The 15784-nt window shown below is 44.0% G+C and overlaps 1 protein-coding gene across 2 annotated transcripts in view; it reads right to left on the bottom strand.

The window, feature by feature from the left end:
- Positions 1 to 14148, bottom strand: part of LOC117827242 (ephrin type-B receptor 1-B) — a 186884-nt gene extending 172736 nt beyond the window's left edge. The window contains exon 1 of one of the 2 annotated variants that reach the window (XM_034703779.1): positions 13815 to 14148. In XM_034703779.1, the coding sequence (XP_034559670.1) occupies positions 13815 to 13875 (61 nt within the window). In that variant the 5' untranslated portion in view covers positions 13876 to 14148. The remainder of the gene's footprint in view (positions 1 to 13814) is intronic. The other variant, XM_034703778.1, reaches the window with a different exon arrangement.
- Between the last annotated feature and the right edge of the window lie 1636 nt (positions 14149 to 15784).

Below are 15784 nucleotides of genomic sequence, written 5' to 3'. Positions count from 1 at the left end.
AAAATAACCCAGGACATACAAACACACAAACACAGTGTCTCTGCCATGAATTTACCATACATGAAATCAAGCAAATACACAACTATTCTGACAGATAAATCCCTTCCAGAGGAAGACATGAGGGTGATTTATACTGTTCTAGTTCACAAATGATCACATCCAGGTGTTCTGTGATCAAGAGGGATTTCAAAGCAGGAACATGCAATCACCAGTCTCTAGAGGGAGACTGCAGCCTCTTCTATCAGAGACACAGATTCCCCATCTGCCTCTATGGACTGCTGACTATTCCATGTCACATCACTCTTTCACTACACAGATCAAAGGGACTTTTAAACTGTGATCAAACAGATCTAACAAACATGATGCAATGGCTGCCACCTATAAGGATCCATATGCCAGCAGTTGTGCAGGAATTTATCTTCCCATGACTCTGTGTGACACGCCTTCAAGTAGATTTCCCTCTCATCGTCACTGTGTGCACGATCACTCATTCCCTCATATGACACAACTCAGGGGGTTTGGCGCTGACATACATTAGCATTTCAGAATATTTTAGCATGCCCAAAGGATGCTGCGGTAACATTGATTACAAGTAACCACACGCATTTAGATGCTGCTCTGCTTCTGATCGCACACAATATGCCGGTGTTGCACCCTGCCCCCCCTTTCACGCACATACACAGACCCAGACATACACCTTGTCTCAGTAAAGCAGTGCCACCCCCTGCCGTGGACCAGGTGCCTGGATACGCTCCCCCCTCTTCCTCCCTCCATCCATGCATAGTGACACACATGCACACACACACACACAAGTGCAAGCACTTACACATGCACGTCTTCAAAGACAGAGCTGTGAAGCAGAGGTGACAGGTCTCTGGTACCATGCCATCCTCAGCAAATGTAGTGCTAATTGCCATTCCCCCACTGTTAGAGAGCAGCAAGGCTCCAACATGGGGTCCATATGGATAGACCCACTAGAGGATCATGGGAAGAGAACAACCATGTGGTGTTCTGTGATATGTAACACACCTGAACAATATTCTCGAGGAAGATGTCCAAGTTGTCAATTCCTGTGTGTAGCTAGCTTCAGCTCCTGAACTTGGATTTTGGCAGCGCAGCATAGCAACATGATGAAGCTGGTGTTGTCAGAATGACAGCTGATTAGAGGGATGAAAGATTTGACTATGACACCTCTAATGATCTCTTTATCTGATTGACGGGCTAGGCAAGGCTCCAATTCACACATCTCGCACATCACAGAATGTGGTGAACATACAGCAAAGAGGGTCAGCATGTCAAACACACACACTCCACACAGACACACGAATGCACCACACACACTCTGCTACAATGAACGTTAGAAAAAGGCTATTTGCTTCCATTAATCCCTCCTGTGACTTCCAAAATGTTCTGCCATTATGTTGGCCCGAGCAGGGCTATTTCCTCCCCCAGTTAGCCTGTCAACAGGGCATCTTGCTGTATTGTCTGAGAACCAGCCTAAATGGGGCCTTTTCAGGGGTATTTTCAGGTACTTTCATGGAAGAATGGAGAGGATATTCATATCAAATTTCAGTTTTTTCCAATCGCTGAGAAAACACCGTTTTGGACGACACACAGACATGCCAGGATTGAAACACACACACACTCACACACACAAGCACAAGTACAGACCAGCACTCCCTTCCCTGACCCAAACGAGTGAGTCAAGTGCATTCCAGCTCACAGTGATTTCCCCCATCGTCTCCCAACAGACAGGATCCCATTACAAGCGCCTGGCTGTTATCTCTCACAGATGCAGCAGCAGTAGTAGCAGACATTGTAAGACAGGTTGCAAAAGGATGATCCAAAACACCTCCAAAAGACAAATGGAACAAAAACGTGTGATCAATGTTATTGAGCTTTTAACACTGGCATTGGCAGCCAAGATTGTTCCTTCAAACACCTTTTTGATTAACCCGATCTACTAAATGAGGGCAAACTGATCCGTCAAGATTTCTTAAAAGAAACTGGCACGCTGCGGCGAGCTCCTTCAATTCTGCTCTCACTGATCCATCTCGTGATTATTGGCAATTATCCGTCAATTAGCAATGTGCTGATGTCACCATAATGTGAAAGGCAAAGCAATCAGGGGCTGTTAGAGGGGAAACGGGCTTGCATACTAATGACCCTGTCTTCTGTCCAGCTTGAACAGAGGACCCTGTGTGTTAGAGTGTGTGTGTGTTTGGGTGTGTGTGTGTGTGTGTGTGTGTGTGTGTGTGTGTGTGTGTGTGTGTGTGTGTGTGTGAGTGTGTCCAGTATAATCTCCAATGTGACTGTAGGGATAGTATTGGAGTAGGCCTGTCAACACTGTTTCATGTCTACACTGCCGGGTAGTTTCGGGGGCTCCTAAAAAGGGTACATATGGCACTGAAAATAACCTTGACTGAGGCACACTTAACCCCTCCTTTAATAACCCCCTTACCACCCATTACCCCAGTGAGGTGCCCCATTTCTTTGAGTCATATTAAATCTGTTAAGATTGTTCATGTAATACACCAGATTTTTTATAATTGCTCTATTAAAACTATCTGTGCATAGGGAGGTGGTTGACGCAGACCAAGAAGAAAATCACGATACAGCACGGCTTAAATGCTCAAAAAATATTTCAAATACATATAGAAATTACTGGCCTATTATTTTTTGACATGATTGAAACTACAAATGTCCTTGATATAATAAAGTTTCCGTTTTTTTTAATCCTTGCTAACTTTGGGGCATTGTTATTTGTTGGACAAACCTTTTGTTTGCCCTTTTAACTGTTTACAAAAACACAAAGCGACACATAAGAGATGACAGATCATCCTTGGATCCACTGAACGCAACCAATCCATCAGACACACGCTCGCCTTTCAAATAAACAGAGGACGCTTACGACATCTGTCATTCCCTCCCCATGCCTTGATCCATGATATGATCGCAATACTCATATGTCCTCGACGATTCACAATCAATCTTCAGAGTCAAGGCCACAGACACACAGATATAGAGAGAGGCCTCGTGTTTGCTTTTTGTCTTTTCTGCTTTTTCAGAAGCACTATAACCACCCATCCATCATGCTTTTTTCTCTTTTAGAAAGCTGCCACATGATGTTTATCAGAGGAAGTGGGTTTTCAAAGCATTACCTGAGCCTCAAATTGATTGGGAACATGTGCAGAGATGCAAGTCACTCTCCACGCTCTCTCTACCTTTTCACCTGTCAATAACAGCAGAGAGAAAGTGTTCCCTTTCAGCCAATCATTGCCAGGTGTCTGAAAACCCTTTCAGAGCAGGCGGAGATAATTATTTTATACATGCTTGGATCTGCTCAAACATACATGCACACAGACAGAGTTACAGAATCATGCAGTGACCCTGTCAGGAGTTATAACCATCACACTGAGACAGCCGTTTTATCTCAGGTTGGAGATGTAGAAGCAGAGTAGCTTTCAGAAACATGATAAGAAATGATGTACTTTGGAGTTTAATGCTCTTCTCATTTTTTCACTAAGAATATTTTGGGAAATTGTAAAAGATGCATTTCCACCAAAAGTACCCTGAACTTTAAGTACCACCAGCTACTTTACAAGAAACACTTGAATTTTTTTTTTCCTCCAGCCCAATGTTGTCTGCCCTATACCTTCTGAAAGAACCACCACTAACGGGTAGATTAAATTAAAGTTTGTGAGACTTTATTTGGGCCCTTCAACTTGCAATGGAAATGTATCAATCATCTAAAAAGCTCCTAGTCCCCTGGGGGGAGTTCCTGCATTAAAATCATAGCTCAAATTGCATTAGTACCTCAAAGTTCAAAAGGAACTTAAACTAATTTGTTTCACAGTAACAAACACAGACAAGCTCACACACTGAGACAGTGACCACATACATATTCAGAAGTGCAAACACACAAACAAACATGAAGGAACGCAGACAGAAACATTTCTCATGACTTCAATAGAAAAAGACGAAAATAATGAAAGCTAGAGGAGTCGGAAATTCACAGCAGTCTAACACACTCACACACATCTTTGAAAATGATTGTGAGACATCGTCCTTCATTGCCCTAACCTGTTAAGTGTATTCTGGGGATTGGAACACTAAAGCCTTGGCATGGAGAACAAAAGCCTGTAAGACTGTCACACTACAACGAATCCCTGCATGACTCTGCTTGGCCAGCTGCTTTTGTAGGGATGGCCATTCTGTGATTAGTATTACACAGTCAGTATTGACATTACCGCATGTTGGAACATGATATATCCACCTGAAGTGGTTTGGAAGGAACTGCAACCAAACAAAAGTGCTTCACATGAACATAAATATGTTAGCCGTGAAATGAAGCCTTTTCACAGGGAGACATGCTGTACCTTCAAGGTATACGAGTGATGACTAAGAAAGACGCCCTTGTCAGGGATCAGTCTTCAGTCTATAGGGGATAGACTGTATGAGATAACAGACATGTTGTACACATATTCAAGGATTTATCAAGCATTTCTAATTTGGCAAAACAGTGGAGCTGTACTCGTTCTCTGTTTTTATTTCACAGTGTATGAACTTGGAATTGGGGGTTGAAATGTTTTGGCATTGCAAAGTAATAGAAAGCAAAGCCAAGAAACAGCCTAAAGGCCCAATAGGCTACTGGAATCTCAGATACACACACAGATGCACAAGGAAATAGACCCAATGACCTGCTGCAGTGAAAATGGCCAATTAAGTGATCATTTAATTACACACTCCAGTCGCTCCTTACTAGGGCTTTGGGATACTTAGATTAAATCATTTATGAACAATGTTTGAAGGTTTTTATTTGTGTAACACCATGATAGAAGGCAGTGTTTGTGTACTTGTTGGACAATAAATGCCTTCAATAAATGCTTGTTTTGTATTTTAGTGTCAATTTTATTCTAGGATTTTCTGAAACGTGTCATTTTTATCACGCAATCTATATGATAAATAATAAAAGTCAACTCAAATATGCCGTACACGGTTAAGTACATTCCGTTATAACTATTTCTGTGAAGCTAAGCCTTTAGAAATCATCTATCATTTACTGAGCCTGTAGTAGATATTCAAGGCTGTGCTGGCAGGCATTTAGATAGAGAATTTATGATAGAAGAGGCCAGACTTGTATATTATACATTAATAATCTCACATCACTTATATGTCAAGGATGTATCTTTTGATTTTGTCGAAATTTCCTCTGAAACTGATGTGACACCGCTGTAAAACACTGCTGGGAAAACCACTGCACAATCACGTTCAGCTCGGTTTAGTGGGAACGTTTGTCATCATGACATATCATCAGCCGAGTGCAGCAACAGCCACAGCGCATCTTAACCAGCACATCTGTTCACTCACGTCTGCATTCCACCTTACTTTATTTAAAACTAACTCGACTGCGTTGCCATATGTGTGTACAGTATACTCCATCAGTTCGTTTCACCAAATCTCACAAACGGCTGTGACTCCACCCAGACATCAGTGTCAATCTGATGAGTGGGTGTCTAACAGTGTGTGAAGCGAACATCAAAGGCGCGCCGCTTTAAACGCCCAGCCTTGGAAGGAAGCGGGGAGGGAAAAGAAAGGGAAAAAGGGATGCGAAGGGGAGGGAAGAACTGGAGAGGGGGCAAGGATTTTCCTCTGTTCAGTGCACCCCATTACAGAACAGGTCTATGTTAGACGTGTATTACTGAGACTGATGTACTAACTATCTGTATTAAGACATTCTTCATTGATTTAGCAGCACAAACAAGCTCACGCTAAGAGCAAATACGCACACTCCCCTGACCCACTGCGCCAAACTTCCTCAGAACATTCATTATAACAGAGATTTTATAAAGAAAAGGCAAATCAGGGTCCCCACAGACATCCAAGGAGATGAATACATGTAGTCATACACACTCTAAAGGGCTGGATGTGCTCAGGGGTTAGCAGCCAGAACCGCCAGCCTCCTCATTAGCACAAATAAGATGGTAGGCAGATACAGGCCTATCCTTCTCTCTCTCTTTCTCTGTGTCCTTCCTCGCTTCTGTTCTCTGCACAAATGAGTCCTAATCCTTGTCCTCTAGCTTGCCTCTAACAAAAAGAATCCATCTAAGGAAGGACAAGGAAGAGGAAGGAACACTGTGACATCTCTATGAGGGGTATTTCTTTGTCATATACTAACTTGTGCATCTTCTAGAAGAACGTTTTAAAATGTTTTGCAAGATTTATGACCTAAGGATGTTTGGTTGTGATGTGACCTCAGGTTGCATTAAAATGAATCACCTTCACCCTTGCGATCATAACTATTCATGAACGGGAGAGGAGGTCAACAGGCCATCGTGGGCTGGGATCAGTTTGTCAGCTCTCTTATCAAAACATGAATATAATAAGTATGCACACTGGCTTCATATATTCCATGAAATTTAAGATCAGATAACAGAATCTGATACTAGCAGTCCTGGATTTCAACCAAGAGAAATTCCCAGGCTTGATTCCTATCTGCTTGTTGTTTGCCTAAACAAACAGAACAGAGCTTGTAGCCAAACAAACCCACCTTAGACTTTGGCTCTTTCAAGGAAATGCCTGTCTCAGGTTTTCAGTTTTCTAGTTGTACTCTAGCCCACCAGGAAACTGCAGCTAGATCGAGATGCTGTCCACTCATTTCCCATTACCCTCTGTGCTTCGAATCAATAGTTAATTACCTCCAAAAAGCTCTCATCTTATCCAGCTAGTGAGGTGGATGGTGCAGGGCAGGCAGGAATTTGCCTGGCAGAAGGACTCAGTGCAATGCAGGGTGAAAACTGTCTTCCCATCGCTGCTACTTACTGGCCCATCAGTGTTCCCCTAAGAAGCTGGCATTCCATTTTGCACAGCGCAGGCACTTCATTTCTCTGTAACTCCCAATCTTCATTTCTCATGCTAACTCCGACACACACAGACACAAATGTTCATGCACAATTTCTCTCTACCTGCCCTCGCTTCTTGCCAAGAAGCCAATGCTTAATAAGAGATTACATTTATGGACGGGCGAGTGGTGAAATATGTCCACATGTCCTGAACCTGGGAGAGACACTGGCACTTACTCATTAATAATGGGACAGGCCCCAGGCCCAAGCCCTTAGCTCTCTGTCTCTGCTCATTTCCTTTCCACACATCAAAGCTAGGTGTGTGTGTGTATGTCGGGGCCTTTGCACATCCACTTCCTTGCTTGTGTGTGTGTGTGTGTGTGTGTGTGTGTGTGTGTGTGTGTGTGTGTGCTTGTCAGTACCATATGAGAAACAGCCTGTGGAGGAGCCGGCTTTTATTTAATCAGAAATGGAGCAGCTTCTACCACCATCCGTAATTTCAGGCCTATTAACGTTCTGCTTTTAATTCCTCTGAGCGCCGGAGACGCAGCCTCCTCTGGGCTGCTGATTCACTTAAAATGCAAAAAAAAAGAAGCACAAAGTTGATTTTTCTTTCCTTTTTTTCCTTGCCTGTACAGTAGCAACTTCATATATTGTGCGTTTAGACCTGAGAAGCAAGGGATTTGCTACATAAACACAGTGATATCCAGAGATTTCCTAATGAGCAGTTATCAAGTGTGCACAGTGAGCTAAATGGATATGTTTATCAGTTTGATTATAGACTATAAAACATTTTCCCACACTGTTTTGAGCCACAATCACACACAAAACAGTGGGCCCCATCCTCACCTCTTCCCCTTCCTCCTAATTCTGCTTTTAACTTGCAGCCTTCCAGCTTGCAGCCCTTAAGCCTGAGCCTTAGGGCTTAAAAGTCAAATTAAATTATTCTGGGCCAGACTCAAAAAACAGATCTCATTATAACAATCATAAATGAAGCTCTTTGTTCCAACAAGCCCACAACCCCAACAGTCTCTTCACCCTCTTCCTGTTCCTGCCAATGCTGAGTCTATTACATCTTCAGAAAAGCAGGCTCAAGTTTCTCCTTTTTGCGCCCTTTGTAGTAAACTTTAATGCCACGTAAATGCATCTGTTTTCAACTAAAAAAAAAAAAGTTAGGTGATGGGAGGAAGAGGGGAGAAAAGGTGGAGTAACAACCAATTACTCTGAGGCAGGAAGGTTGGAAAGAGAAGGTGGGAGAGAAAGGGTGAAACTTGCTTCTACGCTCAGATTCAATTAAAACTCATTGAGAAAAAGAAGAACCAGCAAACAAGAACGAACTACCTGGAAGCCAGGCAAGAGTAGACATGTGGAGCTGACAGAGAGGGTTTTGTGGACATGAGGAGGACACTGGATGAGAAAAAAAAATGTGGATATTTGAGCATCAAAACCCCAAGAGCGAGGCTTCGTGAACAGTGGGAAATGAGACTCAATAATCAATGCTTTCACTTCTCACCTCCCAACTCAACAAATATCAAAGAAGCTCCCCTTTACTGCTGACTGCACAACTGTCACCCAATCTCTGGGACAGGTGATAATGGAGGGAAAAAAGGCCAGAGACAGAAAAATAATGAGAAAAGGCCCATTTTTCACACTTCCCTCCCAAAGTGGTTGGAAAGCTGGGTCACTGCGCCCAATCAATTACTAGCATTGCCATTTTCCGCGAGGTGTGGCTCAGAGAGTTATCTTTAAGTTTGTGCTCTTGTGCACATCAAATCATGGCGAGTGCGTGGGCGTGTGTGCGTGCGCATATGTGTCCATGTTGTGCGTTTTGTGCCATTTGAGAAAGAACTGGCTTTACCAGAGAAACAGATGACTCACACAGTTTGAGGTTCAACTGTGTCGCGAGCGTCACCACTTTCACTCCTGCGCTCTCTAATGTGTTTCATATGTTGCTGATTCTATGGGTCTGCTTATCCCAAGATTGGGGCTGATAAGGCTGCAGCTCCGTTGTGTCCACAGTCAGCAACCTGCTCTGATAAGGGCCAAGCATGAAGCAAGACGGGCGGAACCTAACACCGCTGATAGCATTGAGGCGACAAATCTCAGGACACGGGATTGTGCAAAAGACACTGGAAAGACACGAGAGCGTGGAGCACGAAAAAAATCTGCACAGCATGAGGAGGCAAAGGACACAAGTATGGAAGAGAATGAAACTGGACATACAAATATGGTCAACACACTTACAGTACAATCTGTACTGCACTCCTTTCTCTCTCTTACTCTCTCTCTCTCTCTTTACTGTCCCTTGATACCGATCATCACACACTGAGACGTACACAAAAATGCGCACATGCCTACCAGCCCCCAACCTGCATCCACCATCTGGCCTTCCCAAGGCTCAGATGTCTCTGGGGTAAGGTGAGCTGCAAGGGGGACTGTGTGCGTGTGTGTGAGAGAAGAAAAAGAGAGAAATCGAGAAAGAATGAGGAGTTGGTGATTATGTTATCTAAGAAGAAACATGCGGTATGTTGTACACTGCGGTTTATAAGAGCAAATAGCCTTAACAGAGGGCAGATTATTACCTGCATGCAAGCTCAAAACTTTCACAGACAAAAGGTACCACAATGCATTTACAGCTCTGCAGGTACACAAGCTACAGGCGGGGGTTTACAACTGAGGTTGTCGGAGCTGACTAGGCCACATAAGCGTACCTTAACACAGTAGTCTTTTCACTGTGGGCAAAATAAAGCCTCCATTATGGGATGAGGCCATGTCTGCTGCCCCTGCCAGCTATAATGGCTTTAGCACTCTGCTGACGACACAGGCACCCAAACGTACAATATACACACAGCGCCACAAAACAAGTGGAAAATTGAATTCTACTTTAGGTGCTCCCAGGTCAACAGTAGTACCCGTGGCCAAAATACACTTGCACACTCATGTGAGCGCGCACGCACATGCTCACACACACGCATGCACGCAGGCATGCACACACAACCCGCCACGTCTTCTTGGAACTCGTGTTGCACTTATGTTTTCATTCTTTTCCCCATTTGAAATGAGAGAGCAGAGGAAAGGAGCAATCTTGCATTCACATCCATTAGAGACTCAACAGGACTCTTTTCACAGACTGTCTCCTCGGCACAGCTGGTGAGCTCGCACACACACACACACGAACACAGAACTTACATCGGCTAATAGCAGAGAATTCTCACCGTAATACAGCAGTAGCCTTTTTAAAGCCAGTCTATATTGAGTTAAGAAAAGCACAAGCTTTGTTTTCACTACTAAATTTAAGTCTGTGAAAGCATTTAGAAACTGTTAGATCTACCTGAGAACTTTCAGTGTGTTTAGATGATGAAGTACCAGTAAAAAATGCCAAACATTTAACTAAGTGTTGCCTCTTCAGGCCTATTTCATGGCCTTTTTTTTTTATTATTATTAAATTGGACATTCCTAAATCAGCTCACTTGTTTTATTTTTGGGATAAAAGGGCAAATCAATCTCTTAAAAGTGGGCTATTTGTCCAATCAGGTGCACAAAAAAGTTAATGATGATGTCTGAGGCAGAGAGCTGTCAATCATCTACTGTGTCCCCTACTTGAACTGACATCTGTCTCATGCAAATGCCTACTGAGCTCTGCCAAACCGCAAAACATGCAGCAAGATGGTGGCTTGGCAGAGCTGTGTGTGAGCTTTGCAGGGCTGTTATTATACTCAAAGTCAAATTTAACACAAATCCAGTATAGCTTTGCTTTTCTGATTAGGAAGCAAACTTGTATAGTGAAAAAAATGGAGGGAATCTGTAAGCAGATTCTTATTTCTCTGTACAGTTAAGTCAGATCGTCGGTCAGTTAGACACTGACACTGAGGTGAGTCAGAGTATTGCTCAAGGGCACTTCAGAGTGGACCATGCTTCCTGACCAGAGGGCTGGATCTTGCCCTCTGACACTCTGTCCTCTAACCCATCTAATCAATACGCTGCAGCTCCTGATCACTGTATTTAAGTATTAAGTTGTTCTGACCTCCATAACTATTATCTCACACTTAAGCTATCATTATTATTGTTTGTTCAGGGAGCAACAATATTCTCTATTCCATCCACTTGGCCCCTAAGGATGAGGCATTACCATAGCATAGTACAGGTACTTAACATAGCATCCTTGGGGACTGGTTACAGCACATTACTAATGTTCTCTTATCATACTCAAGCTGAATGCTGCTGCTGTTTTAGCCCAGTGTAGCATCTCACAGTCGTTATGTCAGATAACTGAGACAGCGCAGTGTTTGTTTACTTCCTCAGCCATGTTCAATCGCAGGATGCTCATTTGTAAGACATGTTTACAGTGTCTTTTTTTGAAACTTGCTGACCTCCATCCTTCTGTCTCTATCATCTTTTTCATCTCCACCTGGTCCCCTGCCCCGGTCTATACTCCAACCGCTGTTTCATCCCTCTTTCCCTCCACCACCCGGTTCCGGGCCGTTAAATGAGCGGGCTTATCCAAGCCTAATTGGTTTAAGGGCAAACAGAAATAAGCAACGGCTCTGTAAGTAGAGGAGAATTACTGCTGCTGTTGGCAGGAGCCAGCCGCACACCACGGAGAGAGTGAGCCCAGGAAGAGAGGAATAGAGAGGAAGGGAGAAGTGGGGAGATTAGTGAGGAGAATTATGGAAGACAGCGAGGGATAGAGAAATGAGGGGAGAAAGGGAAGCAGGCAGAGAGAAGGTGAAGATGATTGGGAGAAATGGAGAGAAATGAGAGTGAAACAGAGGGCTGCACACGCTTCTTTTCCTAATGGCATGCAAATCCCAGCCTTCTCTCTCTCCTCTCTGTTCGGTCTGGCTGGCCCTTGAATAACTTGTGCATATCTTTTTGCGGATGTCATATATACATATATATTTATTTATCTGCGTAGGATAGCATGTGTGCCTTAATCCAACAAATTCAAAGTTCTATAATCTGTCTCATTAAACATTTTTAACCTCTAAACTCTTTTTTTTTTGTCTCCAGCTGTCTCCCATCAATCTGTACATGTTAGCTTATGATACTCATCCCACATTTCAACAGTTTGTCATAATCAGAGGCATGTAGGGAGGTCAAATTAGTCATTGATTCATCACAAGTCTGTCACACAAATGTTCAAGACTATTTCTTTCTCTAAAGTTACAGAGACACACCCATACACACACATGCACACACACAAATCTTTGATGGGTTGTAATTGTTGGCTGATTTGGGCACGTAATCACATTAAGGGCGACAGTAGAGGCTAATGTGGTCAATGGCTCCACTCTCTCCTTCTCTGTCTCTCTCTCACTCACACACTCACACACTCACACACACACACACACACACACACACACACACACACACACACACACACACACACACACACACACACACACACTCAAAACACAAAAGCACAGAAAAATGACAGAGCGACAGATTGGAGTTCAGATCAGTGAAGATTTTAACTCGCCCATGGGGCAACTTCCTTTCAATTAGCGACCCAAACAAGGAAATCACTTTCATCCTTGTTACCGAGGTAACACTGGGGCCATCTCCCTGCCCATCTGTTTCTTTCTCATCCCATCTTTTTCAAAAGAGAAATCCCACACCCTCTCTTTTTGCAGGGATATTTCACTCACTCCGCCCTCCTGTCCTCCGCTCATCTATCTGAATTGACATTTCTGCTATCATTTCACTTTGGCTAAACATTTGAACCTCAAAATATCCATCCTCTCAGCGCTCTTAGAGGTAGCAATTTGTGCCTGGGCTTGGTATCCATAGCTGTGTTGAAATCTGATGAGCGCAAACAAGAAAGCCACCACCGAATTACAGAGCACAGCCGGAGCTGGAAACGGTCCAGGAGCAGCAGAGTTGTAAATGATTAAAGAGGAAAGCTGCATGTGAGAAAACTCATTTGTTTTATTTGTGTCTAATTCACTTATTTGAGCTTTTTAGGAGTGAATGCTGGCAGCCAAGGGAAGCTGGTGTGTTCCCGGGGATGTTTTATTGCAGAGGAAAAAGCTACTGTGCAGTAAAATGAGGGAAGAGACTTTATTTCTATGATGCTGCTGGGATATCCATCCAGTAGGCAGCTTGTGAGGCTACAGCACAGCTTTCTGCCCCCAGGGTCCCACAGCGGAAATGAAAAACATGTTTAACCGAGGAGATATTAGCTGCTGGTGGCACAAGCGCTTGTCCAGATGAGTGTGTGAGAGAGAATAGAGGGAATATGAGGAGATGAAGAAAGACAAAGACTAGGAGGAGGGATGGTGATGGTGATGGACAAGGATAAATAAAAAGGAGGTTTTTAATGGAAGGGTTGATTTCCAAAAGAAAGAAGGGAGAGAAAATTGCTCTAATCCAGGTTACGGGAAGGCTTCCAATCAGTGCAAATCACAGTCAAATATAAAGAGTTTGTCTCAGCAATTCAAAATGCCACAGAATGATGCTAAGGGGCTTTAGGTAATAGTGTGTTATACGAACAGTGTAATGAAAAAACGTGACTTGAATCCCTAGAGACTTGACAGGCACTGAAATTGTAGCCCACTGAGAAAAACTAATTACTCTTGGGATAATTAGAATCTAAAATAACACAATTTTCACTCGAGACTTCCCTTGTTCTGCGCTTCAGTCACAAAGAAGTAAGCATGAGAGTAAGGGAGACTGATTTGAGCGCTCACAAAGAAACTGCTGAAATACAAATAAATCAGACAGTGTATTGCTCCTCGTATGTACAAGGAGCACCAGTCACCATGAGTAGAGCGTAAAGGACTCTCGCTCCGATATAAAGCGATAACCAAGGCAATCTGCTGCGATCCACGTGTGTCACATCCCTGTATCCCTGAGTGCCAGGGGCGCAGCGCTGCCCAACACAAAACGTTCCAAGCATCTCCAACACAGCGCGTCCTGAAGAGAAACACTCCCGCACCTACAGCAAAATAAAAATCCCAATCTCTTATTTACCTTCCATCGCAGAAGATGTGATGACCAGTGCGCATAAAAGCGCAAACAAATCCACCGTCATGGCAGAAGGGTAGTGTCCACAGCCTGTCTGTCCCCAAAATTGCCAGGACGCACGGCGCGCGTCAAAAGAATCCCCTCAGTTGTCAGAGCGGTACTCCAGCAGATAGCCCGTGTTGTGAGTCACATTTCAAGCCGTAGTAAACAATGTGTGACAATCAGCACAGGGGGAAGAACGGAGTGTTAGGGACTGAGGGGTGCGAGGGGCAGGGGGAGGAGGAGGGGGTGATGGAGACCCGACATTGCATGCTTACAGCCCCCCATTAGAACACCGGGGCCAATCACTGTCCGGGAGCTGAACTCGCCAGCCAATCAGCAGAGCGCCGATCCGCCCACCTCGCATTGTCAAAGCACAAAACTTTTCCTTGACCTATTTCAAGCAACGTCCGCTTCACTGAAGGGAAATAGCGCCACCGGTCGGGTGGCTAAAACTACTGCATCCCGAGCTCAGAGAGCCAAGCCTGCATCCATGGGAGACGATGTACACAGCTATATAAACTATTCAGTGCTGTCAAACTGTAGTTCAAAATAATGATGCTATTTAACATTTTTAAGGCTCTGCATGCCATGGATTGCACCTTATCTGCCTTTAATTTTGGAATACAACTCTTCTTCTTTATTTTAATAATAAAATATTCCTAAAACTAAAACCACTAGAACAAATATGTAACACAAATAAAACTCCTAAAAGGTACTTTACTCCATTTTAATAACTAAAAAGTGCAAGATCACTGTCTTTACCAACTCTCCCACCCCACCCTGACACAGATGTTGACTCTTTGAAAATATCTGAAGCAGCCTCAAACAGGATCTGGCATCCTCTCTCTCCCCATTATGCTTACATATATGCAAACCCTATTTGCAATTTGAATGCTCTTTAATAGCTTTAGCAAATTCATCTGCACCGACTAATGACATTAAACAGGCGCTGCACATCAGCTCCCTCCCTTTGCTGCTGACACCCCCATTGTGTGTGCGTGTGCCGCAACAGATGGTGCACAGCACAATGGGGCTTTTTCCCCCCACAGGGGAATAGAGGATTGGAGAAGGGGGCCGCTTCCGCCCTGAAGCCCACAACTATACAACTATACACCTGTCTTGGGCTTGAAACGCTCCACCCCCCCTGAGTCTCTGGAGCTGAAGATTTGGGATGGAGTTGTTAATCTAGAGCCTGAGTAGGTCCTGGTGTAACCCGGGGCCACTGGATGACCTAATACTTTAGCACTGTCCCTTCACAGCATACTGGCCTACATACTTCTTACCTGCTTTACTTTATACAGGCCTGATAAAATGGATGGATTTGGGGGTTAAAATAGATGGTACTTTAGAAAATAAAAGCCTGTATTTTATTGTAGCATCCTAAGCAATCAAACTTCACTCCTAAGCTTATAAAAGTCTTTCTTTTTTCAAAAACACCTGACCTGCTTTCATGCATCTATCCTTTGTGCCCCTTTGTGAGTAAAGCCCTTACCTTTCCAATGACAAAAATCAAACACACTATAAATGAAAAGTGACTCACACTTAATGAATGGCTGTTCCAACTGTGCCAAAGTTCAGCAGATGAACTGGGGCAGCCGCAGCGCTTCTTGAGCATCGGGCAGCGGATGCTAACTTGGGAAAGCGGTTGATAAGCGCATTTGTCATTTTTAATGGTGAGGTGAGGAGCTGCGCTACAGTGTGACATGGCACAGCACAGCACGGCCCCTGGTGCTGGCTTGCCATGTAGGTGTTTGATAGCCACCTGGCCTTATTTTTCAGCCTCCTCACCTATGACTCCACAGGTCGAACACAAACCCAGGAGCAGCACGGAGCAATCTGTCCCTGTTTCTGTTTGCTGTCCACACCCTCAGGAGAAGGAGGGGGAGGAAGGAAGGAAGAGTATGAGGGGAGGAAGAGGAACAATAGTGCTGCTG

The sequence above is a fragment of the Notolabrus celidotus genome, chromosome 15, assembly GCF_009762535.1.
Source record: "Notolabrus celidotus isolate fNotCel1 chromosome 15, fNotCel1.pri, whole genome shotgun sequence".
In the NCBI taxonomy this organism is placed as follows: Eukaryota; Metazoa; Chordata; class Actinopteri; order Labriformes; family Labridae; genus Notolabrus; species Notolabrus celidotus.
The sequence above is the reverse complement of the archived record's forward strand: the minus strand, read 5'-3'. Positions and strand labels throughout refer to the sequence as shown.